Here is a 27,100-nt window from a genome sequence, read left to right as displayed (position 1 = left end):
CTGTGAGGGATAGAAGTTGGGTGTAGAGGAGATCCTACACTACAAAACCAAGAGTAGAGCACACTGGTAAGAATTTACCACATGTTTAAGAAGCCCAAGAGGGTAAAAAGGAGGTGAAAGGCTCAGGTGTTTTCACTGTAATGTAGTGGGACACAGGAAATTTCAGTGCTGGTGAGTTCAGAAGGACACTGGGAAGAGGTGTTTTCACTGCCAGAAGGTGGGACACATAAAGTCACAATGCTAGTTGTTAAAGAACGACACTGTGGGAAAAGATGTGGTAAAAGAAGCTAAGCCAGTGGCATTGGTGAAGGGAGTAAAAGAGACCCCAAGAAGAGCAGAGGAGCTACAGGAGAGTGCATAGCTAGGGAGGGGCTGAGTATGGAATTAGTACCTGATTGCTACAAAGAATTTGCCTCTGTGGGTAGTTTACTCAGAAAGAACAGGAGGAGAAGGACAAGAAGTTACAATTTGAGAGATACAGGATCTAACCAGTCGCTGATAGTAAGGGATGAGTGAATATACACACTTCCTGATCTGTTACCTGAGAATGTGATAATTTGTGGGTGGATGGACAGAAATTTAGCGTTCCCCTATATAAGATCAGGTTGGAGTGCCAACTCAACACTGGAGAAGTAACAGTGGGAGTGATTGACAGAGTGTCAGTTCAAGGAATTTAGTTTGTTCTTGGCAGGATCCAAGGTGGGAGTGACAGCCCTTGTTGTGGAGAAGCATAAGGAAGACCAAGAAACTGAGAAGTTAAAACAGAGATATTCTGGTATTTTCCCCAGACTGTGGTAACAAAATCCCACTATCATAAGCCACATGACGAAGCGAAAAGTAAAGAGAAAGATGAATGGCGCAGGAAAAACCTGAACAGAGAGTTAGACAGAAGTGTTAAGTCCTGAAAGGCTAAGAGACTTGCAACAGCAAGACAAGATGATAAAAGACATATATGTGAATGCATACTCTGAAGATGAGGCAGAGAATATTCTGGAGAGTTATTATCTGACAGATAGAGGTGAAAATGGAGACCACGGCAGGTTAGTGCAGAGGAGAAATGGGCCGAAGTGCACCAGATTGTGTTGCTGGTAGCATTCAGACAGGAAGTGTTACGGGTAGCACATGAACTACCTGTAGGCGGTCACCTAGGGGTATGAAAGACTGAGCCTCAGATACAAAAACATTTTTAATTGGCCTGGAATGCACAAGAATGTAGTTAACTTTTGCCATATGTGTCATACATGCCAAATGGTAGGTAAGCCACAGATGGTAATAAAAGCAGCCCTTTGTTGCCAATTGCCCCATTTGAAGAACCTTTTACACAAGTTATAATTGATTGTATAGGTCCCCTCCCGAGAAGTAAAAGTGGGAACCAATACTTGTTGACCATAATGGATGTGTCTACCAGATTTCCGAAGGTAATTCCATTATGGAGTATCAAGGCAAAAAAGGTGGTAGAGGAGTTAGTAGCTTTCATCACATGGTATGGGCTACCCAGAGAGATTCAGTTGGACCAAGAGTCAAATTGTACTACTAAGCTGTTTAAAGAAGTTCTGGGTAGCTTAGGTATACAGCACTTTAAATCCAGTGTGTATCATCCTGAATCCCAGGGAGCTTTAGAAAGGTGGCATCAGACATTGGAGACCATGTTGAGAGGACGACCCAAATGATTGGGATAAAGGTATCCCACTCGATTGCCATTAGAGATGCTGCAAATGAATCTACTCAGTTCATTCCCTTTGAGTTAATATTTGGTCTCAAAGTGAGAGGCCCTTTGAAATTTAATAAAGAAAAATTGACAGGACCAAAGTTGGAGATCTCACACTTAGATTATGTATCGGAGGTAAGGGAGAGACTAAATCGAGTAGGTGAGTTAGCTAAACAGTACCTAAAGAGGGCACAGTATAAATGAAGCAGGTGGCAGATAAAAGCTCTGAGACTCAGATGTTTTCCCGAAGGGATGACGTGTTAGTAATATTACCAGTGATAGGAGATCCCTTCAAAGCCAGGTTTAGTGGTCCCGTTCAAATTGAAAAAAAGTTGAATCAGGTGAACTATCTAGTAAAGATGCCAGATAGAACAAAAAGAGTTTCGGGTGTCATATGAACATGTTGAAACTGTATTAGACTAGAGAGAAAGAACTGGAGAAATAGGTGTTAGTTACTGTCCCACAGAGTGAGGAATCGAATCCAGTTGACGTGAATTTTGATGTGCCTCAAATTAGATTAAAAAATGAAGAAGTCTTTGAGGAGTGGAATAGATTAGTAAGCTATCTGTCTCAGGAACATAGAACACAATTGAAAGATTTGTTACAGCAGTATAAAGGCATATATAAGAATTAGATCGAGAAGACTAATGCTATTTTCATGAAGTTGCATAAGGAATACTGCTCCGATAATACAACACCCCAATTGGCTTAATCCTGTCAAAGCCAGCCAAAGAGGCTATGCTTGAAGAGGACATCATCGAATCAAGCCAGAGCGAGTGGAGTTCGCCGATCATCTTAGTTCCTAAACCGGACGGGACTCAACGATTCTGCATGGATTATTGGAAGGTCAACGCCGTTACAAAATCTGACTTGTATCCAATTCCTAGATTGGAGGACTCTATTGAGAGAGTCTGACAAGCCAGTTACATCACCTTAATGTATGGTTACTGCCAGGTACCTTTATCAGAGTTGGTGAAAGAAATTTCTGTGTTTATAATCCCAAATGGGCTTTATCAGTTTAAAGTAATGCCGTTAGGAATGAAGAATGCACCTGCCACATTCCAAAGAGTCATGAACAGAGTTGTGGGTGGGTTAACAAATTGAGCAGTCTATTTTGATGATATAGTGCTCTTTAGTAATTCCTGAAAAGATCACATGGTACAGTTGGCAGAGCTCTTTGAACGACTACGAGAAGCAAAACTGGTGATACACTTAAATAAAACTGATTTCGCAAAAGCAGAGGTGACGTTCTTGGGACATAACATCAGTCATGGAAGGTTTACCCCATGGAACGCAAAAAGGAAGGCCAGCGAGGAACTTCCACAACCAACCTTGAAGAAAGTGGTTTTTCAATTCTTAGGACTCAGCGGATTCTGTCGGAAATTTGTTCCAAACTTCAGCAGTGTAGTGGCACCGTTAACCGATTTGTTGAAGAAGAACACAAAGTTTCGGTGGACAGAACAATGCCAGGAGGCATTTGACCATTGGAAGTCAATATTAACCACCAAACCAGTTTTAGCTTCGCCAAACTTTTCAAAGCCTTTTAAAGTCGCCATCAATGCTAGTGACATTGGAGTTGGAGCTGTACTCCTACAGGATGGGATTGAACTGCCGGTTGGTTACTTTTCGAAGAAGATCAACATCCACCAGAGGAAATACACCATGATCGATAAAGAGCTATTGAGTTTGGTACTGATCTTACAACATTTTAATGTGTATATCATGAACAATGTGTTGGAGACAGTTGTGTACACTGATCATAATCCGTTTACATTCTTAGAACAGTTAAAAGATAAGAATGTGAGACTATTTTGTTGGAGTCTTATGTTACAGACTTTTAATTTAAAAATCATACACGTTGTGGGATGTTAGAATGTAACCACAGCTGCATTATCACAAATTTAACTGATAAAGTTTAGATGAGATTTGTATTTTTTTTTCATGTTTTATATATGGGAAGAAGTTAAAAGCAAACTTATTTTAAAGCTATCTGTATGTTAGGGTAATTTTTTTTGAAAAAAGGAAAAGAGTGAAGCAATTTTTTCATTCTGGTAGTTCATTTTTTTTCTTAATGGGGGGAGTATTATGACGATGTGGGTGTACTATACCTTTTAAGAGAGTTAGAAGTTAATGGAACTACCTGACACAGCACCTAGTGTTCAGAATAAGATAACAATGTAACACTTGGTCGAAAGCTAGATTAACTGGGTTGTCTAAGATGACAAAAAACAAATTTGAATTGGGCCAATCAGTTTAAATTATACCCCAGGAAAAGCAAAACTCCAATCAAGTTTGAATTTAGTATGTTGACAATCTTAAAAGGCAAGGACACAATTCAATGCTTTGGGGTGTAAGACTGGGGAAAACTGAACAGTTGGGAGGAGAACTGCCTCAAGACACCAGCATCTGCAGGCTGCTTGGAGAATAGTTCTCTTAAAGGTACCTTTACCAAACAGTAACCTGTGCAGCAAAAATCCCTAAGAAGGAGGAAAGATGATGAGGAAGAGAAGATTCGACATCTGAGCGTTTTGTTTTGAAATCTTAACCGAGGGGTTTTATTGGACTAATATTGTAGAAGGGTAATGTAAAAGATAGGTTAGAGGAAGGAGTTGTAAATAGTTGTTAGTTAATTATTCTCTGTTATAACTTAAGCAATAAAGTTGTTAATTTTTTATTTTAAATAATTCTTGGCCTCTCAAATTTTCACAGATTATTGTACAAGATAAATATTTTTTGTGTTCCTGGTTTAAATTAAACAAGTGGGTTTACCCCTTGTCGTAACAGTTGCAATCCTCCAAAATTCCCAGAATGAAGATAAACCAAAAGTAGGAAACTGGGAAACAGTTTGGAAAGTGCTAGAAACAATTATTATAAATGTTAGAGCAGGACTTTTAGAAAATCATGACATAGGTAGATTTAGTTTTTTTTATGAAAATAAAATCATGTCTGACCATTCTTTTTAAAGATTTCTTTAAGGATGTTACATCTAGGTTGTATGAAAGGTTAACTAACAGGAAGCAGAGAATTTGGTTAAATGGGTCAATTCAGGTTGCAAACTACAATTTGTAGAATGCTGATGGGGTCAGTTCTGGTGGCTCAAATATTTACAGTTTGTGTTGGCGACTTTGATGGGGCAATATTGCATTGCAGCCACATTTGCTGATGACACAAACATATTTGGAATACAAAGTATGAGCGGGAGACTGAGTCTTCCAAGGGACATTAATAGGATAAATGAGCAGCAAAAAATTGACAAGCCTAGTGAATTTGGGAAAATCTGAAGCTTTTGGTTTGGCAGGAAGAATAGAAAAGCGTTGCATTATTTTGATAGAGACAGCTGAATACTAATGTACAGAGAGATCTGGTTAATTTCATATATGATTCCCAGAAATTTAGTATGCAGGGATAACAAGTGGTTAGGAAGGCAAATGGGATGTTGCCTTTTATTGTAAGGGGTTGCAGTACAAAAGAAGGAAAATCTTACTACAACTGTACAGAGCAATGGTGAGACTGCAGCCAGAATAATACATACAGTTTTGCTGTTCTCACCCAAGGAGCAATATACTAGCATTGGTGACATTTCAGAGAAGGTTTACTTGAGCCGTGGCTTTCTTAAAAGGAAAGGTTGAGAGGTAGGAATTAATCTCATTGGAGTTCAGAAGACTGAGAACTGATCTAATTGAAACATACAGGACTCAGAGAGGGCTTGGTAATAGATACTGAAAAGATGTTTCCTTCCTGAGAGAAGCTAGGAAATAGAGGACACAGTTTTAAAACGAGGGGTTTGCAATTTAAGTTGGAGATGAGGATGAATTTCTTTTCTAATGGGGGTGAAAGCTTTGTATGCTCTGCCCCAAAGAATAGTGGAACCTACTCATTGAATATATTCAAGGCTGTGCTGAACAGATTTTTGAACTACAGAGGAGTTATGGGAAATGGGCAAGAAAGTGAAGCCAAGGTCATGATCAATTTGACTATGATTTTCTTGACTGATGGAGCATTCTTGAGAGCGCTCATGTTACTATTTCTTGAGTTATAATGTGAGTGGTTTTACTGGTTTATAAAAATTTGGACCATCAAATCGTAGGGTGTTTATGGTCAGAAAGTACATACAAGTAATTTTCTAGACTGGAGCTGTCAGATGTGTTAACAGTATAAAATAAGGAAAATACTTACTTTTTGAAGGTGTTTAGTAATTAGATGTAGTATTGAATTTTTAAAATATTTAGTTTCATTCTGTAATCCAGGTTTGCATTGTGCTCTTGCATTTCTACCTATAGTTATGGTTGTATGTACCCAGGAGCATAGCAACAAGTAGGCCTTTTAGTTACTTGAACCTGTACTGTCATTCAGTGAAATCATGGTTAACCTAACTCCATGTACCCTCCTTGTGCCATTTCATTGAACTTGCAATTAATACAAAACTATGAATTTCGGATAGTAAGGTGAATTCCATACTTCAGCCACCTTTGAGAGAAAGAAGTATTTCCTATTTTGATTCTTAAGAGGTTTGTCACCAAAGTTTAAACAATTCCCCCTTGTCTTAGACTCCCCACATTTTACTCTGTGCACCCTACCCATTCCCCTTTCCAAAATCCGGGAATACACTGCTAGTTTGTGTAATTTACCATCATATTTGAACATGAGAACTCCAGCTATCTTTCTGTTAAATCTATCCTTCACTCCCTCTAAGGCCAGTGTATTCTTCCTGTGTTGTGATGCTCATTAGCTCACAGTGTTAAGCAAGTCTTTGTGTAGTTGAAGCATGACTTCTATCCCACCCCCACTTTTGTATTTCTATTCATTGAGATAAAAAGGCCAGGATGCAATTATCCTTTCATTTATAGGGCTTGTTCTTGACATTTCGATAATATATGCATCCAGGACCTAGCTTTCCCACTAAGTTCTGTTGTTGTGCTATGAGAGCCTTTCATGATTGGATTGTAGTCAGGCATTTGTGCATCTTAAAGGGAAAATTTCTTATGTGCAGCCTGTTTGTTACCTGTGGAGCACATTGCCTATATGTCCATGCTGGTTGGGAGACCTTCAGAAAACAGTCATCAAGTCTCTTTAGTCCTTCAATGTATCCATATTCAAAATTTTAAAAGTAACTTCCTCATTCCTTTTTAGATCCACGATAAGTGACCTCACCTTTGCCTTTCTCCATCCATTTGCTGGTTTTGCCCATTCATTTAATATATCAATATCTCTTTGCTTCCAACTACATTGTTTACAATGTTGGATACGTGACTTTCAATCCCATTAACTAAATCATTAATAAACATGTCAAGTAGTTGAGGTACAAAAACTGATAATCTTTTGCCTGTAAGAGTACTTGCTCATTACCCTTATTTCCCCCATCCAATTTCCTAACCAGGTTAAAAAGGTATCTTCAAGTCTGCTTTAGCTAACAGTCTCGAAAGAAGCATTAGGACTCATTTGAGTAGCATGCTGGAAATTGACCCTGCTAGGATTTCACGAAGTATGCAAAGTTTCCAATTTACCTGAGTTTCAGAACTTTAGGTTGATAGAAAACATAGATCCTGCACTGGTAGGAATAAGCTGAAGTTGCCTGAGCTTCAAACATGTACAGCAGATGTGTTTATTCTGGACCCTATGGCACGCAGGAGCTCCAAATGATTCATTAGCTATCCTGCCATTAATATGTTTAAATTACTTAATTATTTTACAAAAATATTTATTTTATTTATGTATTTTATTAAACTTACTACCACTCCAATCTATTTCAATCTTAGTCATAGAAAAATTGTTAACTACCCAACAGATACTTCTCAAACAGCCAATTGTTTTGTCCCCATAGTAGGGTAAGGGCTACACTTGTTAATAAATACGCCAAGTGGTTGAGGCACCAAAACAGATAATCTCTTGTTTGGTAGAGTACCTTCTTATTAACCTACAGAGTGAAAAATATTCGAAAAAACAAAAGCGAAGGAGTACCCCTTTCCTAAGTCCCGTATGTCCCTTACCTGTCCAGCTAATAGGACTCTGTTCGAAGTCACACTATATCTATATACTTCTGAAAATAAAGCATTAGCTGATATCAATTACAGAAAGGCCAATTTTAAATGCTTTCCTTAACTAACCGAGATCATGTAAAACCCAGTTTATTGCTAGGAAATTTAGATATAACAGTAAATATTGGTTAAATGTTAAGTGCAACTATCGTTAGATTTTTACACAGTGGTTAAGATACCCTTACTGACCAGAATGCGAGTGCCTTCAAAACAGGTCTGCAGAATATCATCCCTTTATGTTTGGCTAGTTTTTTAATGACATCTTTGTGAAGCACCATTGGAGATTTTCTAATTGAACATAAATTATAAACATATAAGTGAAAACTGTTACTCTTTAGGATCTGGTCAAGGATGTTGTGCACTTTTCGGATAGGGTTGCTGTCTCATGTCCCTCCTGTGTCTCAATAAAACAAAGTCAATCAACAGGCTTGCTATATTTTACCAGTAGCCATTCTAAAGTCAAACTGAAAAGGCTATGTAGACACTAGCTGTGACCTGACTGAAGTGAAAGCTAGTACTTTCAACTTATGCTGGTAGCCTGTTTCTCTTGAATGTAGATGCAGTTGACATTCAGGTTTTAGTGATTGTGTTTATTGATGTTAAAAACCGCGGGGTTTATAAACTTGTGTAAGCTGCTATTGACTCCTTCCTGTTGAAGCTTCAGCAATTCATCTGAACAATTGACCACATACATGGGCAAACTTTCATGAGCACCACTGAAGAATTCTGGCTTGTGAACTGAATGCAATTGGAGGAGAAAAACACATAATCTTGTTTGATTACTTTGTTTGATTTTCTACCTGGGAGGGTCTGACTGTATGTTTTGGCATTGGCTAGTAATCTTGGTATCTCTCTCAGGATTTTCTGTTTAATCCCATAGGAGTGTCATTGTGGCACAGTGATTAGTACTGCTGCCACATAGCGCTAGGGACCTAAGTTCAATTCCACCCTGAAGCGACTGTCTGTGTGGAGTTTACACATTCTCACTGTGTCTGTTGGATTTCTGCTGGGTACTCCAGGTTTCCTCCCACAGTCCAAAGATGTACAGGTTAGGTTGATTGCCTGTGTTAAATTGCTTCATAGTGTCCAGAGATGTGTAGACTAATGTGGATTAACCATGGAAAATATGAGCCGAATGGCGTCTATTAGCACCTTAGGGATTCTGAGAGAAGTAAATTGACTTTTTCTGAGTCAGCAGCAAGCATTAATTCCCCAATGGATAATTAAGCTATAGAAGAACAAACAGTAAGTTAACCTAAAAGGTTACATTGTACCTTGAGATCTTAGATCGTTATTGCATCATAATTTTTAAATCAGTAACCTTTCTTTTCTGTTATCAAATGAACATTAATTCCCTAAGTATAGCGTCAAAATGAGTTTGATTTGGATTTGTTTCTTTAAAAAGTATTCACTGCTCTTAAATTTCTTATTGACTCAGGTTTTTCTTTTCAGACCCAGTGTTATTATTATTCCTGCTGATATTTACAAAGCTGTCCAGTATTTTATGCTGTCATTTGTATTTGGTTTACTTATTTTCACTTTTACCTTTAGAGTTGAGCTCAACTGTTCTTCCACACTATGAGGAGGTTGGCATATGTTTTAAGCAGCTGGAAGTTGAAGCCGGTAAGCTGACTGGACAGTGGCCCTCATTACATATCAATATGAATAATAAGGTAATTTATTATACTGTAACTTTAGCTATTTTATTCATTTCTTGCTAACTTATATCAGTTGTTCTTAATCATTTATTTCCTATCGGGTAATATAGTATTTTCATACTTCAGTTGATCAACTGAGTAGTTTATTCATGAGCTTTCTATACCTACCTAGGGATAAGGATACGCAATGATTGATTTGGTCTGTATTTTATCATTAGTCATTTTAATGCATGCAGTAATTAAACTGCACAAGTCTAAACTCGCACAGGAATAATTACGTTTCAAAACAAAATGAATCTCCTATTGTGGGCTTTGAGATACAAACCCTGGGAGATTAATAACACTGAAAGTAAACCTAACAGTTTCAGTTGATGAACTGAGAAGTAAGAAATGGTTATTTGGTAGTACAGAACTTAAGTATTGCTGGAAGAAACACACTTTGTTGAAGCAATTTGCAAAAATACTAAAAAAAGGTTAAAAAAATTTATACATTGAGAGGAGAGATTGGTTGGCAGTTAGTCTCTGATTGATACAGATGTTGCCTTGAAGCGCACACCATGTAGTGTTGATTGTGAACTGGCAGGTTAACTCTGGTGGTCAGAACATTACACTGAGAAATGAACCTCAGAATGGCTGGCACCTATTTTATACAGTGGAAGCGGAAGCAGCACTTGCACTTCTGCACAGTGACCTGTATATAATATATGTAGCTTCTAATACATGCCACTGCAGTTACTACATGCCCAACCGGCAATCCTGAATTGGTTGTCAGTATAATACTTCAAGATTCCTCATGATTATCCAGTTTCAGAATCATATCTAATATTGGACGCTTTTGTGAGTTATGCAACACAGTAGTCGGTACCTTGATGGTAACAATTAGCCAGATGGATATGCTGTTCGAATCAGTCTGCCAGTCTTTGGGACACGAGGCCTACATACCTGGCATCAGACTGGCACTGAAATTCTATACCGTGTTACTCATTTGTGTTGCAAGCATAATATCTTTTTGTTTTGACGGCATTTTATTAGTGGTGAACACCAATGTTGTTGGTACTCCACTATAGCAGAGTGAAACAACTCACTTCACTCTCTCCCCACCCCCACCCTCCTCTAGCTTATCTCTCCACGCTTCAGGCTCACTGCCTTTATTCCTGATGAAGGGCTTTTGCCCGAAACGTCGATTTCGCTGCTCGTTGGATGCTGCTTGAACTGCTGTGCTCTTCCAGCACCACTAATCCAGTATTTGGTTTCCAGCATCTGCAGTTATTGTTTTTACCTCACTTCACCTGTTGCTCACACATTTGAGGTACATTCTAAGGTAAAACTGGGCACTTTTTCAGGACGAAGAAGTGATTGTCTCTGGATGTTACGCTTATGAATACACAGGATGCTGTTCTTTGCAACCAAAAAGAAAATGTACATGCACTGCCTTTTTCAAACTTGACAGTATAGGTGACATCTGTTTGCTGGTTAATTCATCAGGTCAGTCCTGATCAGTAGAGGCAATCTGTGTAGTTTGAAATCTTAACAGCCTGTCAATCATCATTGGTTGAGACATTGCCCTGGCAAATGTAACAACTAATCAGAATCCATTTGCCAACAAATCAGCACTCTCCTCTTCAGCTTTATGAAGGTTTGTTTTCCCCTTTATCAATATTCCTTTGAATTAACTTGTGTAAGATGAAAAGCTTCAATAATATGTGTCTTTTTACAACAATTCTCAAATAAAAAAGGACACTTATGTAGTCAAATGTAACTTATATAAACAAAATGCCCATAGACTAAGATAGAAAAAATGTTATGGGCAGAATCTTTTGGGGGTTTGAGTGATGTGGGCTATGGTACGATTTGTGGCTGAATTATGTGAAAAGTCTTGCAAGCTCATCTTGACATCAGGAACATCTCACAACATCTTTTATGCTTTTGATGGACAATGAGGCAGGTTTTCAGGAAGTTCTCAATCAAAGGAGATTGTGTAGAAACATCTTATTAACTCCACAACTTGAGTCATTAATATTCAGCTTCCTTTGTTTACCAAGCACAACAAGGAATTTAGATGTGGAAAAATCTAAAGCTGGAAACCAGAATGGATAACTGGTAACTTCAGTTCGCCACTTGCTTTGCAGGACATCCATGTTAGTCACTGGGTACCAACACTCAGTTACCCCATAACCATAGACATTGGTATCTGACATGTATCGTTCCCTAAGAGATTTCATGACACATCTCTGAACTACTTACTGGGAGAGTTCTGAGGATGGGTCACTCGGCCCAAAATGTTAACTCTGATTTCTCTCCAAAGATGCTGTCAGACCTGCTGAGCTTTTCCAGCAATTTCTGCTTTTGTTTCTGATTTACACCATCTTATGATTTTTGTTTGGCGTAGTCTGAAATTGTAGCCTCCACTGCTAGTCCTGGTGGAGGAGAAATTATCTTTGACTGAATCCAGCCTCAGCATCATCCCATCCTGTAGGAGCTCAGGACCTTGCCTGCAAAAAAACAGACCCCACCACCAGGGATATATTTCCCTCCCCTCCCCTCCCCTATCAGCGTTCCGGAAAGACCACTCCCTCCACGATTCCCTTGTCAGGTCCACACCGCCCACCAACCCAACCTCCACTCCCGGCACCTTCCCCTGCAACCGCAAGAAATGCAAAACTTGTGCCCACACCTCCCCCCTCACTTCCATCCAAGGCCCCAAGGGATCCTTCCATATCCATCACAAATTCACCTGCACCTCCACACACATCATTTACTGCATCTGCCGCACCCGATGTGGCCTCCTCTATATTGGGGAGACAGGCCGCCTACTTGCAGAACATCTCAGAGAACACCTCTGGGACACCCGCACCAACCAACCCAACCGCCCCGTGGCTGAACACTTTAACTCCCCCTCCCACTCCGCCAAGGACATGCAGGTTCTTGGCCTCCTCCATTGCCAGACCATGGCAACACGATGCCTGGAGGAAGAGCGTCTCATCTTCCGCCATAGGAACCCTCCAACTACAAGGGATGAATGCAGATTTCTCCAGCTTCCTCATTTCCCCTCCCCCCACCTTATCTCAGTCCCAACCCTCAGACTCAGCACCATCTTCTTGACCTGCACTCTTCTTCCCAACCTCTTCCCCCCCCCCCCCACCCCCTCTCTGGCCTATCACCCTCACTTTAACCTCCTTCCACCTATCGCATTCCCAACGCCCCTCCCCCAAGTCCCTCCTCCCTACCTTTTATCTTAGCCTGCGTGGCACACCTTCCTCATTCCTGAAGAAGGGCTTGTGCCCGAAACGTCGACTCTCCTGCTCCTTGGATGCTGCCTGACCTGCTGCGCTTTTCCAGCAACACATTTTTCAGCTCCAATTTTACCCATTAGCCATGTCTAAGGCAACTATCAGGAACTATTCAAAGCAGCTCAGGACTAACAGTAATTGTCTGGGTGTACAGGGCGCTTTTTAAAATGGTGTGCAGGCAATGCCACAATGTTGGATATTCCAGCAGTCGCAAACTGTTCCAGGAATGGCATGTGGTAGGATGGGCTAGAATTGGACATGAGGAATAACGTGGGGACAGGATAGATAGTTAATGAGGCAGGGTGGCAAGATGGTGAGAAGACTTGATACGCCTCACTATGAAAAATCCTCCACAGTAACTTGCATTTGATAAGGAATGTACCAGATTCAGCCCTAGGTGTAATTATTAATCACTCAGTAAAGATATTTGAGGCTATTAGTCTTCTGGATAACTAAATACTAGAAATATTGGAGAATAGTGGATCATTTCAACCTAGTATGAAGTTTAGAATGTCTTATTTAGAATATTATGGGCAATTGACTGGAGCAGAAAATATTCTCAAGCTAAGTTGGATTTTGTAGTGGGTTCTACTTTAAAGGAGAAAGATTTAGAGCAGACCAATGCCATAAGTGCATTAGTGATGGTAAGTGTAAAATTTTAAAGTACACAGAATCGCTACATTGTGGAAGCAGGCCATTCAGTCCATCGAGTCCACACTGAGCTTCTGAAGAGTATCCCACCACCAATCAGCCCCCAGCCCCTCCAGCTAACCACTGTAGCCCTGCATTTACTGCAGGCATCCCTGGATGTTCTGGGGCAATTTAGCATGACTAATCCATCTAACGTGCACATTTTTGGACTGTGGGAGGAAACCTATGCAGACACATGGAGAATCTGCAAACTCCAAGGGTGGAATTGAACCCGGGTCCCTAGTGCTGTGAGGCAGTAGTTATACCCACCTTGCCGCCCAAATTTGACACACTGTGGTACAAGGAGCCAGTGAATGCTAACAAAGAAAGATGGTTCAGTTTGCAACATCAACTTTGAGTTGCAGAGTTCTGAATAAGTTTAACTTTCTGGAAGTGAAATTGTGGAGGGACATACCAATTTGGCGAGCTCAAGTCTTGGACTGATAAATGCACGCATTTGACTCAAAGGAAAAGCAGGATTTTCTGGATGTGATAGTAAGTATTCTTGGCAATGGACAGAGTGTTGATTGAAGCACAAATTAGATTAGACAGGACAACAAGGGTTTGCACCTGAGGTTCAGCCTGAGCCAGAAAGCCTAGAACAAGATAGAATCAGTATAAGAGGCAGAAATTTTCTCGTGTAGTTTGAACATGATAGTATTTGTGTTGCTGAAGAAATGGAGAAAATTTTGACTTCTGCAGGAGCTTGATGTCAATCTGGCATAATGTGTTCATACAATCAAAGGCAGTTATGGATAGACAGAGCCATCTGTCAGTATGTTGACTGAGAGGTCATTGATAATCATGTCACCAAGATTAATTCCATGGGTGGAATCTTTTAGAATTTGAACAATCAAAATAAACCAAACAACTGTGGTTGTTGGAGATCTGAAATGAAAACAGAAATTGAAGAAATTTAGCAGGTCTGACAGCATCTATGGGGAGAAAGCAGAGTTAATGTTTTGAGCCCAGTAACCGTTCACCTGAACAACATGGGCGATGACATGTTGTGAGGCAGAATCTTGTAACAGTTGCAATAAAGCCCATCGCGAGCTTGGGAGCAACTCGCCATGGTTTTCACAACTGGGCTGATGAGATTCTCACCAAGTCATGGTGAGATGTCAACTGACTGGAGGCCAATGACACGACTCACATCATTAATAGTTCCATCTTGCAAAACTGTCCAAACGAGCTAGACACAGTTAAACTCAACATGAAAATCAGAGCAAGCATCAGGGGATTTATCTGACTTTCTGCTCAAAACAACCTTGTGTTGAAAGCTGAGGTGAAAATGTGTTGCTGGAAAAGCGCAGCAGGTCAGGCAGCATCCAAGGAGCAGGAGAATCGACGTTTCAGGCCCGAAACGTCGATTCTCCTGCTCCTTGGATGCTGCCTGACCTGCTGCTCTTTTCCAGCAACACATTTTCACCTGTCATGTACATCCCATGGTCACAGATGTTGTCATTGATATGTGTGAGCCTTCACAAAATCACATGTCACATTTCCAGTCGACTTATAGGACACTTCTGCACTTCAGTGCTGTACACTAGGTTGCTTCAGCAAATATCATTTAATGCTGTTAGTAGGACACTATGCACTCAGGTTCACACCCAGCTCATGAACTGGAGCAGGCTGCATCTCTGGATCCTTCCTTTGTTGTCATAACACTAACTCATTCTGGACCTCACTGGACACTCACAGCTTACCTGTCTTGTCTTGCCTTTTGCGCTTTACCCCATCAGCCAGAAATAACAGGCTCATATTACTGCTGTCTAGCTGTGCCATTTAGCAGAGAGACAGAATCAGGACGATTGTCATAGTTGTCAGCAGCATAGTTGTCAAATCAAGGGAGAGCCTTCACTCAGGTGTTGCCAGCACAACAGGTCCAGGGCCTGTTCAAGTGGTTAGAGTCAGGATCCTTTCCTTATAAAGGGTAATGAGCCAAATAGAGGGGAGGTTACCCCTTGTCTTAATTCTTTCTGCCTTAATGTGGGTTGCTTTCCCTATCGAAAGAAACAGAGGCAAGTATTACTGAAAATGCAAGTAGGTGGCATAGCTGTTACTGCTGGTACAGATGAGGTGGTGTTTCGACTGAATGAGTAGGCAGCTCAGAGTACATACACTTTTCGTGGTGTCATGGGGTGTGGTAGGTGAGGATGAGTGAGGAAGATGTTTGCAGGCAATAATGAGAGTCTTGGTGAGAGGTGAATTCAGTAGCAGTGATAGAGTAAGTATGAGATATTGGAGAGAAGCTGATGCCACCTTCATTGCTGGAGTGGAGAAAGATGTTAATCATGTTCCTACACTGCCAGGCATTCCTCTAGATAGGCTGAGGCTGTTTTAATCCGAGGTGACAATCTCCAATCAGACTGACATGGTCTGCTATCATGGCCTCCACTGCTGGGCCTGGAGGAAGAAATCATCCTGCCTGTGCACCTCCCCATCCAGCAGGGCCACCAACACATTGCCTACAAAGCAGGCACCACTTTCCCCAGGCTACCATGTTTGGGGCAAATGTCAAAAAACATGCATTGCAGTTCCAAATTGACAGTGCTTGTCTAAGTCCCCAACAGGCTTTTAAAGATAGTATGGTGCAAGGGATGCCCGTGAACTTCAGGATATTCCAGCAGTGACATGTTGACATGGGATAAGCCGGGACGGAAATTGGATGTGAGAGATGCCATAGGTGTGAGGTAGGTAAGACACAGCAAGAGATTTGCGACGTGTTTTGGTGCCAAACCCTAAAAAATTCTTCACAACTCAGACTTAGCCACAAAGTTATAATATTGAGCCCTATGCTTCAAACCTGAGTGAAAAGGGAGTAAACATTGACTCTTCCTTTAGACCTGGTGAGAATCTGATCATAAAAATACACAGTGGTGTACCGACTGCCAAGCACAATGGCCTACATGAGCTTCATGAAGGTGTTCCAATATCTCAACCATTGTTAACACGCTCATTTCAAATCTGAAATCAGTTGACTTTTAAAGTCCAATTATAATTGTATAAAAATGTTGTTCACATCCTTAAAAATGAGAAAGGAAAGTTCATCCACCTGGACAATAAAAGCTACAGCCCTTCCTTTACGTTTTTCTCTCTAACTTAGCGATTATTTGTGTCCAAAAACAAGAGTTGAACATAATTAGAGTAGTTTGGGAGAATGGGAATTTTCAAAAAAACTTGAGTGTTTGTACTGGTTGGAGATGAGACAACTAAACTGGAGCGTCAGTTCTCTGATATTTAATCAATTTCAGTGTAGCCTCTTCCTCACTGAATTGGAATCTGTGGAATCCTTCCATGGAACCTACTGTGCAAGGAAAAAAATACAAAGATTTGTGGAATTCAAGTTTGGTTAGTTGTAACCTTCTGAATTCCTTTCAATTTCCTGAGGTGATCATTAAGGAATTTCTCCCCCCAAAACCTCCACCTCCACCTCTTTACCCCATTCCTGAGAAGTGCATATGTTGTGATGCATTAAGACTTAACAACATTATTACGCCATGGGGTAAACCCCTCTGTTAATTTAAACCCGACATAGAGAAGCTCACCTCGTACTGTAATCTGTTAAATTTCGAGAGGCAAAAAACTATCCCAGATATCACTATTTAAAGTAAAAATTAACATTTTTTTCTTTAAGTCCAATAGAGAACATTAAAACAACAGCTATTTACAACTCTTTTCTCTTAAACCTATCTTTTGTCTCCGACTCTACAATACAATTCCCTCTTAAATTTACAGCAAATCGCTTTAAAACCCAGTTGTCATCTTCGGATGTCAAACTTTCTCTGTAGATTTCTCTAGGTTGGCTCTGGGTGTTCTGCTGTACAAATTTCTTATGGACAGGTATCTTTCAGAGAGCTATCTGACCAGCCTTATGTGGGTGCTTGTTTGGCTGCTCTTTGCTGTTCTCCCCCTAACTGTTCAAAATGTCTGGTTTTATACCCCAAAATATCAGATCATTTCATTGGTTTGATGTCATCCAAAACAGTAAAATTCAAAATCGATTGGATTTTGGTATCTGGGACATAATTTGAACTGATTTGCTCAATTTGAATCTGTTTTGTACCATGGCAACACAGCTCCAGCTATTTGTTTCACCAAATGTTACATATTTAAATGGTTCCGCATACTCAGTGCCTCTTTAGGTCCATGCCAGCTTCCACACTCTCTTAAAGGTACAGTACATACCTACACCTTTGTAACAGCATATTTACAAAAGTGGGTGTTTACCCATCTGTCTTTTTGTTTGTAATTGATGAAAAGATAATCAAGAAGGCACAAATGACAGATAATTAACTTAAACTGTGATTGCAGCATTCTCACTAACACCGGACAGCCATCAAGGTGTGTAATTCAAATCAGTCATCCTATTGAACTGAAATCTACATTTCTCTTTTCTACTAAAACAGTTTTTATCGTTAGTTGGTATAGTTATTACTTGTATATTCTTCGGAAACATGACCAAGACTCCAACTAAACAATGAACATTGGCTGTTTTGAATTCTTGTGTATTTTAATGTACATTGTTGAAATTGGCTGCTTGCTTTTTTAACAGTTTTGCTGTCAATCATTCAGATTGTAATGTCAAGGGTAAATTAATTACATTTACCAGATGCTGAAATAGGATACATCAAAGCTATTCTGGTCACTTCACGCTGCATATACTGTGCAAACTCATCAAAGGCCCCAAGTGTTCACTCTTGGACTTGAAAAGTGACCAGTCTGCCTCAGATTACCCTGGAAGGGTAAGGTATCTTAAATGTATGAGCAACAGGTAGAAGCTAGCTATTTCTCACAGTTACTGTACAGTGGCAACATCAGAGGTCTTCACCTCTAATTGGATGTTATTGTTGAGCCATAAAGACATTCTATCTATCAAACAAAAAATAAGTCTTATGGTAAATGAATTTCAGTGCTGGTGTGAGGCTGAACATCCCAAAGAATGATGGATCATATAAACTAGCATGTCTTTCTACTGTTCACATCAAGCAATGTACTGACGGTACCCATGCAGCCCATACTTGCAAACTGACAACTAATGTCCAACATCAGAGGTGATACTGCAGTTGAGCATCATTTGATGGATAATAGTGGGTATGCAAAGAATTACAATGAAAACCAATTTAGGATTGTCAGTCAAGCTCGCAGTATGGTGCACTAAAGGTGTCTTGGAAGCTACATTTATTAATGCACAGGGTCCTGTTCTTTGCAGACAGAGCATGTAGACACACTGTTCCTGCTTCAGTTCAAAATAGTGACAGTCATTTGCTGGCTCATTTCTCAGAACAATTCTCTAATCAAGCAAGGTCAATCTGACTGGTATAAAATTGAAACAGAACCTGGCAGTTAATTATCAATGATCATTAATTACTGAATTCTCCATGACATTATCTCTACCAATCAGAATCCAGTTGCCAACCAATAGGCACTGTTCTCTCAAGTAGTAAACATTGGTTTTTCCATCTTGCATTGACATTATTGAGGATTGTCCTAATGAGTGCAAGATGGAAAGTTTGCATAATGTGCATATTTTTTCAGCAATACTCAAGTTCTGTACTTCCAAACAACTCAAAATGATGCATCTCTTTTTGCATAATATTGTTGTTGTTTTCCTCATAGTTTTAAAGATAAATAACAAATGATTTATGAGCTTGATCAATGTATTTTTAATTGTTAATTGTACGCTTCCTTGATTAAGTTTGAGAAAATAGTCAATGATATATGTTCAGACTTGATAAGATCTACTTGGCATTAACTTGACCCTCATCCTCCATTGACAGTCTTACCCTGATGAGAGTGTTGATGGGGGGTGTCTGTGAGGAATTGTAGCTGGGAACTTGTACCCAGTGAACTTTTGGCACAAAGCTGTTTTCACTATTAAAGGTGAATTTCATCTTTCTGTTATTTTTGATTAAACGTAATTTAAGATGAAATTAATCATAAAATTATGCTTAAAGGATTCTTCTGCCTTATTGAAAGGCATTATCTCTTGGAAAATAAGAATACTGTAACACTGCAGTTCCTGTTAAGTTAGCAATAATTACTAAAATGCTGCTCTTTATCGGGTGACTAGATTAGTTTCACTGATAGAAAAATGAAAACACATGGATAATGAAATTAATAAAATGTTAATGGGGTGGGTGGGTTAAGTATAATATTAAAAAAATAAGAATTGTTAATGATTCACAACGTGAAAGTAATGCAGATGATGGAAATCTGAAATAAAAACAGAAATTGCTTGTGACAAATGCCAGGTCTGGCAACATCTGTACAGAGAGGAACAGAGTTAATGTTTTGAGTCCAATGTGATTAATCTTCTGAACCTTTGTTCTGATGTTTTATAAATGTTCCCTCTTGCTATTAGTGGCTATCTTTGCCTGAAATAATTTATATCTACATACTACTGTAATAGTGTTTTAATATTAAGCTTTCCTAATTCTAGCAACAATATAATCTATCCCTGGAATGGGCTTTTAGAAATTAGTCCCAGACTCAGAATAGAAGAAATCCTACCAGTACAGTTGGGTATTTACTGAAAGAAAATGGAATCTATACAAACTGAAATATTGAAACAAATTCACTGAAAAAATCAGGACCTTTAGATTTATTTTTAAATTAGGATTTTTTTTTGTGGACCAAGCCAGACCCCCTCGAAACAGTTCAAGAAGGTCGCCCAGACCCTAACTTTTATAGTTGTTTTGAGCAGGTGCAGAGTAGGTATTCCAGGAGTGATGCAGCTGGACCACTTAGTTTAAAATCGCTTAGTTTTAAACAAAACTATATTTACAGAATACCAAATGAAACACAAGCAAAAGAGAACAGAATAAGAATAACTTAACCTACCTGAAAACCCAACAGACTATCCCAACTTAATGATGCTGTTCCAAATTCCTCCAACAACCCCCCATAAGCACCACTTAACAAAAAGGAAAAAAATCAAAGTCAAGGACAACACATCCTTGTTAAAGGAGCAGCATCATCACAGATCACTGTTGAGAAAGTTTTCTACTACCCATCCAACTAAGAGACCATCACCTTTTCCCACTGAGACAATATTTGTACCCCACTGGCCTTTAGCCCCTCGTCCTCTCCACCCTGCCACCTTACGCCATGTTCAGATAATTTTATAGTATGCAATTAAGATACATTTCATACTTTTGCCATCCTATCATTACTAAAGTCTTGTTTGTTACCTGAATCTAACCTGTCGGTCTCTCTTTCTGCATCTTTCCTTTTATCCCCTTCAGCCTGGATCTCCTCCCCCACAATTCTTTCTGCCTATCCTTCTTTGTTTCTGCCCTCTTTCTACTACTTTTTAATCTTGATCCAATTACCACCAAACCCTTACCATCCCCACTGATTGAGCCAGAAGACAGCAGTTGGCTGTGTTATCTGTGTGCAATGCTAAGGTTTCAGAAGTGATTAAATTCTCTTTGACATTCAGCAAAAGAAGCATCATGACTACAGGATAATCATGCCAGTCTGGAAAAAGGTTAATGAAACTGGAGTAGATAATGGAAGTCAGTGATATGATTGCATAGTGACATCAGAGAATACAAGAGATGAGTACTGAATCTACCTTATAGTTTGCTGATGCCTGTGTGTCAGTTATTTTATTCCCATGCTCAGGCTATTTTTATCTGGGAATTTGGTTGCAATTTGAGCCGAATACATTCACATAAAAATGAAATATCTGCCTCTGTCCAAAGAGTTTTGAATCAGCAATGAGCAATATAGATTCAGAAAAATGTTAACAAATAACTTAATTTTTGACAATTATAAGTATCAAAACAAGTCAGGCCAGGGTCAAACGATTTGTATAACATCTGAAGCATATCATAGAGTTTTTCAGGATTTGAAAGAACCAGAAGAGCCAAATTACTGGATCAGCAGATCAGAGGCAAAGTATTCAACATCAAATAACCCTTTTCCTAACTATCTATAAGGCATGAGTTTTACAACATGGTGGCACAGTGGTTAGCACTGCTGCCTCACAATGCCTGGGACTTGGGTTTGATTCCGGTCTTGGGTGACTGTCTGTGTGTGGAGTTTACATGTTCTCCCCATGTCTGCATGGTTTTCTGCTGGGTGCTTCGGTTTCCTTCCAGAGTCCAAAGATGTATAGGTTAGGTAGATTGGCCATGCTAAATATTGCCTTGTGTAGATTTGATGGGTTAGCCATGGTAAAGAAAGAACCCATGTGGTGCTATGGGGATGGGGTAGAGGATGCCCTTTGGAAGTTTAGCGCTGACTCAATGGGCCAGATAGCCTGTAGAGATTTTAAGTCATGAGTATGATGGTATATTCTCATCACCCAGATGAGTACAGGTTTAAAGACACTTGAGTAACATTAAAGCAGAGGTAGGCCATTTGGCCCCTCGAGCCTGTTCCACCATCCAATGAGTTCCAGGACAAAACAGTCTACTTATTAACATGATGTTCGCCACCAAAAGATTCACTCCCTCCATGATTGGTGTAGTGATAGCTGTGTATACTGTTTACAAAAATACTGCAGCAACTCAGCAAGGTATCTTTGACAATACTTTGAAACCTGCAGCTCTGCTACCTCAAGTAAGAGGACCGTGCATATGGGAACACGACCTCCTGCAGGTTTTCCTTTAAGCTATGTACCTTCTGGACTTGGGACTATGTTGCTGCTCCTTCACTCTTCCTCTATCACTGGGTCAAAATCCCTGATCTCTAGCAAATCTATATTTGAGCCTACATGATCTGAAAGACAGTGAGTCAAGAGGGGTCTCACCATCATCAACAAAAGTAGAAATTGCTGGAAAAGTTCAGCAGGTCTGGCAGCATCTGTGGAGAGAAATCAAAGTTGACGTTTCTGATTAAGTGACCCTCCCTCCAGGTTCTCACCATTTTCACCTAAAGGGCAGTTAAGGATAGGCAAACAATGCCAACATCCCGTCAATAATTTTCAAAGAGTAATTTATAAAAATCTTTGGAACAGAACTTCAAAAAATATAATTCTGTTTGCAAAGTGAGTTAATAATCAAGCAACTTTTAAACTAATAGACCTTGTTTATAATCACCAGGGTGAGGAAAAGAAGCTTTTAGAAAAGGGGCTACATTCTCCTGCATCACCCTCTTCTGTCCCTGATCAGATGAAGAGCAACATCATTAAAGCCCAGATGGATGCGGCACTGAAGGTCGGAGCCCAAGTGAGTATTATGTCCTAACATTTAATTCTTCTCTAATTATATAACATACTGAAACAGTAATTTGGCAAGGTCAGACTGTTACAGCATTAGGAATCTGGAGATACTTACCACTAGCTCACACACAGAAATAATATTTTACATATAACATTCATCCTTTCAAGACTATTGCACAATCAAATATACAGAAAGTAAAATTAAAATTATGATTTATTAGATTTCAAATCCAACATCTGAATTGTGAAAATTTCCAATCAATTTCACAATGATGGCTACCAATACCTAACAAATTAACAAAAACTAAGAAATCAAATGCTTTCTTTTCTTTATTTCAAAGGCACAATTCCAAACTGATAAATATTTGAAGTAGATTGAACAATTATGCAAAGAATCAGAATCCATGGCCTTAATTTTAATCATTACAATAGCATCAAGCATTCCTTTTCCATCAAGTTGTAAACTGCTGAAATCAGGTCAGGAATTATTCTCCCACAAGTAACATACAACAGCCTAATTAACATATTGAAAACATCATCTGACGGCAGCAATGACACATTACTTTAAATTTAATAATGTGTGAGGGCAACACCCAAGCTGCAGGGTTCCCAGAAGGTGTTCAAAGGCAGGACCTACTAGCTTCTCAAGGTGAGTGATTCTTAATATTTTTTGTCCCTGAGAACAGGTTGAGAACTTTACCCAGGCTCCCTTCAAACATAGAAACACAGAAAACAGGTGCAAGAGTAGACCATTCAGCCCTTCGAGTCTGCACCACCTTTCAATATGATTATGGCTGATCATGCAATTTTAGTATCCCACTCACACTTTCTCTCTATATCACTTCATCTCTTTAGCCACAAGGGCCATGTCCATCTCTCTCTGGGACTGGATTTATTTAGGATATTTGGTCAGCTTGGATGAGTTGGATCAAAGGGTGTCTTTCCATGCTGTATATTTCTATGACTCTGCAAACTGACACCAACAGCTTCCTGTTGGTAAGAATTACATAGGCTCGCAACTCCTCTGAGTGAAGAAAATCTTCCTCATCTCAGTCCTGAATAGCTTACCCCTCATTCTTTGGCTGTGACTCTTAGTTCCAGACATCCCGAACATCGGGAAACCATTGACATCCTCCAGCTCCGATTTTAGCCCAACCCAGTTACCTTCCCAGCTGTCTGGCAGCCTGCACCCCAATCCAAATAAATTCACTGATTCACCCCAGTATTTCTGACACCAGAGGTTGGTGTTCTCTTCCAATGTCAAAAACTGAAGCCCATTGATACCTGTCTGTAGCCATCTGACATTGGTGTTTTCCTCTGCTCACTAATCAGGCTGTATATTTTGCTGAATAAAGACAAAAGAACTGTAGATCCTGTAAATGAGAAACAAAAGCAGAAATTGCTGGAAAAGCTCAGCAGGTCTGTTAGCATCTGTGGAGAGAAATCAGAGTTAACGTTTTGAGTCGAGTGACCCTTCCTCAGAACTGATGGTGGTGAGGAAAATGTTGGTTTAAATGCAGGAGATAGGGTGGGGGGAGGGGGTAAGGAGTAAATGACAGGTGGGGATAAAGCCCAAAGACCGAGAACAACAGTTGGACAGAGAAAGGAGTGGATGTCAATCCGGCGAGGAGGCTGAATAGCTACAAATGGACACATTTTCTTCAACACCATCAGTTCTGAGGAAAGGTCAGAATTCATATTTAAATGAAATTCTGTCTTAAATTGTACAAAAGTAAAGGTCCGCCTTGTGTGACACAATTTTATGTGTCATATTGACTAACACTTTCAGTATTTCTTGCTATATATCTTGCAAATCCTTTGAATGTAAGTAAATTCTGCAATGGTGTATAGTTAAGTGCATTTTACTCCACATTGGAAGTTCTCTCAATCTGCTGGTGAAAAGGCAGTTTATGACTTTGTAATTACTAGAATGTGTTGGCAGTTGCTCTGCTATAAACCAGCTATGTTTTCATGTACTACATAAAGGTAGATGATTTGATATCGCAAGATCTGGTGGAATGCTGCTTTATTCACAACTTGTCAGACAGCATTTTACTCTAACTTGAAATATAAGCAGTCTTGTTGATGAGGTGACATTGCTGATTGATCGTGAGAAATATGAGAAAGAATTGTTAACTATTATATTCCCAAAGCAAGCTAGATACCAGAGACATTATTAAGTGTTTAAACATGACAAAGTAGTGGCACAGAAAGTATTAATATCAATGGCTTTACTAACTGTTAGTTGAAATAATACTCCTGTATTTATGTATCTTCTCAGTGGTGTAAGCTGTGATACCATCTAGCAGCAGCCAGGGTATTTCTGGAATTATCAGGCCCAGAATCTAATTTTATTGAATTTAGATTCAAAAGTATACAGCACTGGGAAAAGAGTTCTAATGTTTTAGAAACGCTGCCAAGGATGGTCTGTGAACTGCCAACCAGTTCCTTTGATGGGCTGCATTGAAAATATGATCCCTTGATCTGGGTACATTGTACTGGCTTTGAGATTAGCTACCATTAGCAATATTGAGGGGACTTTGGGAGCATGGAGAGAGGGAGATAGTTTTAAAGGTGAGTCCAAAAGTCAGTTAAGCTTTGGAAGAGATTTTTAAACTTTGGCAGGCCAGACCATACTATATTGAGAGGTTCCTAACATTTTCAGCATAGCCGACGTGTGTGGAAATTGCCTAAGGAGACAGCTGTAGGCCCCTTTGAGACTATCCAATGCATTTAAAGCTCTTATTGTTCTATCACTTTTGAATATGGGTCTGAAAGGGTAAATACCAACGTGATGTGTATGTAACTCCCACTCTGACTATGTCTTTTGGGTAGAACAGTTTAGGAACTTGGAGGAATTGCAATTGCCTGTTTTACCAGTGAAGCTGTCCCCCAAAAAGAAAATTCAGGAAATTAAAGACCCTCCAGTTTGAAGGGACCTACAGACCTCAAAATAATCACAAAGAAAACAACAAAGAGTGGTCGTCCACCAAGCAAGCTTACCAACCTTTCAAATCTGAAAAAAAAAGTTCTGAGGTAAAAGTGAAACCTGAAGATTGTCTGAATTTGTACAAGAGCTAAAAAGCAAAGAACTGTACAGTACAGGAACCTGTTGCATTTCTACAGTAAAACAACTTTTGCCTCTACGCAGTCTGTATCTCTGCCTATTCATGCAAGTGTCAAGATGTCTTTTAAACATTACTACTGTATCACCACACCAATTCTAGCAGCACATTCCAGGATTTAGCACCCTCTATGTTTAAAAAAAAAACTTGGCTCTCACATTTCTTTAAACTTCCCCACCCCACTTTTAACTTAAATCTATATCCCCTCATAATTGACATTCCTATTCTGAGAAAAGATTCCAACTGTCAATTCTATCCATGTCTTTGTTAATTTTGTAAACATATATCAGGTCACCACTCATCCTTCGATGTTCAAATGAAAACAAACCACGTTTATCCGATCTGTACTCACAGCCAATACATTCCAAACCAGGCAACATCCTGGTAAACCATTTGTGTACCCTCTCCAAAGTCTTCACATCTGCCTTATAGTGTAACAACCATAACTGTACATAATTTTCCAAATGTGGCCTTCACTAAAGTTCTATACGGCTGCAACATTCTGCCAATTTTTATGCTCTTTGACTGGCTGATGAAGGCAAGTGTGCAAATGCTTTCTTATCAACTTATCCACTTGTTTTGCCACTTTCTGGAAACTGTGGACCTATATGCCTGGATCCTTCCGTCTGTTGATGCTACTAAGGGTTCTGCCATTTACTGTTTATTTCCTTCCTGCATTTGGTCTTCCCAAATGCATCACCTCTCAATTGTCTGGAGTAAATTCCATCTGCTATTTCTCAGCCCAAGTCTGCAGCATTTCCATATCCTGATGTATCCTCTGGCAAACTTTCTCATTGTCTGCAGCTCCTCCAATTTTTGTGTTATCTGCAAACTTACTTATTAGACCACCTACAGTCTCCTCCAAATCATTTATAATTCTTACAAACTACTGTACAGAGATCCCAGAAATGATCAATGCGGAACACCACTGGTCACAGATCACCAATCAGAATGACATCTTTCCACCTTTACTCTCTGTCTTCTATGACCAAGCCAGTTCTGTATTCATCCCACGTGACTTCACCTTCTGTATCAGCCTGCCATGAGAGACCCTGGTAATGGCCATGCTAAAATCTATATCCACCACCCTGTCGTCCTTCATCTTTGTCACTTTCTCAAAAATCTCTTTCAAGTTTGTGAGACACAATCTCTCCTGCACAAAGCTGTTCTCTTATTGCTAATACATCCAAATTTTCCTAAATGTGAATAAATCCTATCCCTAAAAACCTTCTCCAATAATTTCCCTACCATTGATGTAAGGCTCAATGACCTGTAATTTCCAGGATGATCACTTTGCCCTTCATAAGAACAGTGGTGGATATTTTCCATTCTACTGGGACTTCTCCTATAAGTAAAGAGGATACAAAAGTTTCATATAAGGCCCCAGCAATTTCTGGGATAGATCCCATCAAGTCCTGGGGT

General features: G+C 39.6%; 1 protein-coding gene across 1 annotated transcript in view; it reads left to right on the top strand.

Moving 5' to 3' along the window:
- Positions 1–27,100, top strand: part of LOC140480568 (band 4.1-like protein 4B) — a 380,420-nt gene that overhangs the window by 274,319 nt on the left and 79,001 nt on the right. Inside the window, exons 17-18 of the mRNA XM_072575571.1 lie at positions 9,295–9,416; positions 22,435–22,560. Of these exons, the coding sequence (XP_072431672.1) occupies positions 9,295–9,416; positions 22,435–22,560 (248 nt within the window). The remainder of the gene's footprint in view (positions 1–9,294; positions 9,417–22,434; positions 22,561–27,100) is intronic.

The sequence above is a fragment of the Chiloscyllium punctatum genome, chromosome 8 (genome assembly GCF_047496795.1).
Source record: "Chiloscyllium punctatum isolate Juve2018m chromosome 8, sChiPun1.3, whole genome shotgun sequence".
NCBI classification, from domain to species: Eukaryota; Metazoa; Chordata; class Chondrichthyes; order Orectolobiformes; family Hemiscylliidae; genus Chiloscyllium; species Chiloscyllium punctatum.
This window is presented reverse-complemented; position numbering and strand designations above follow the sequence as displayed.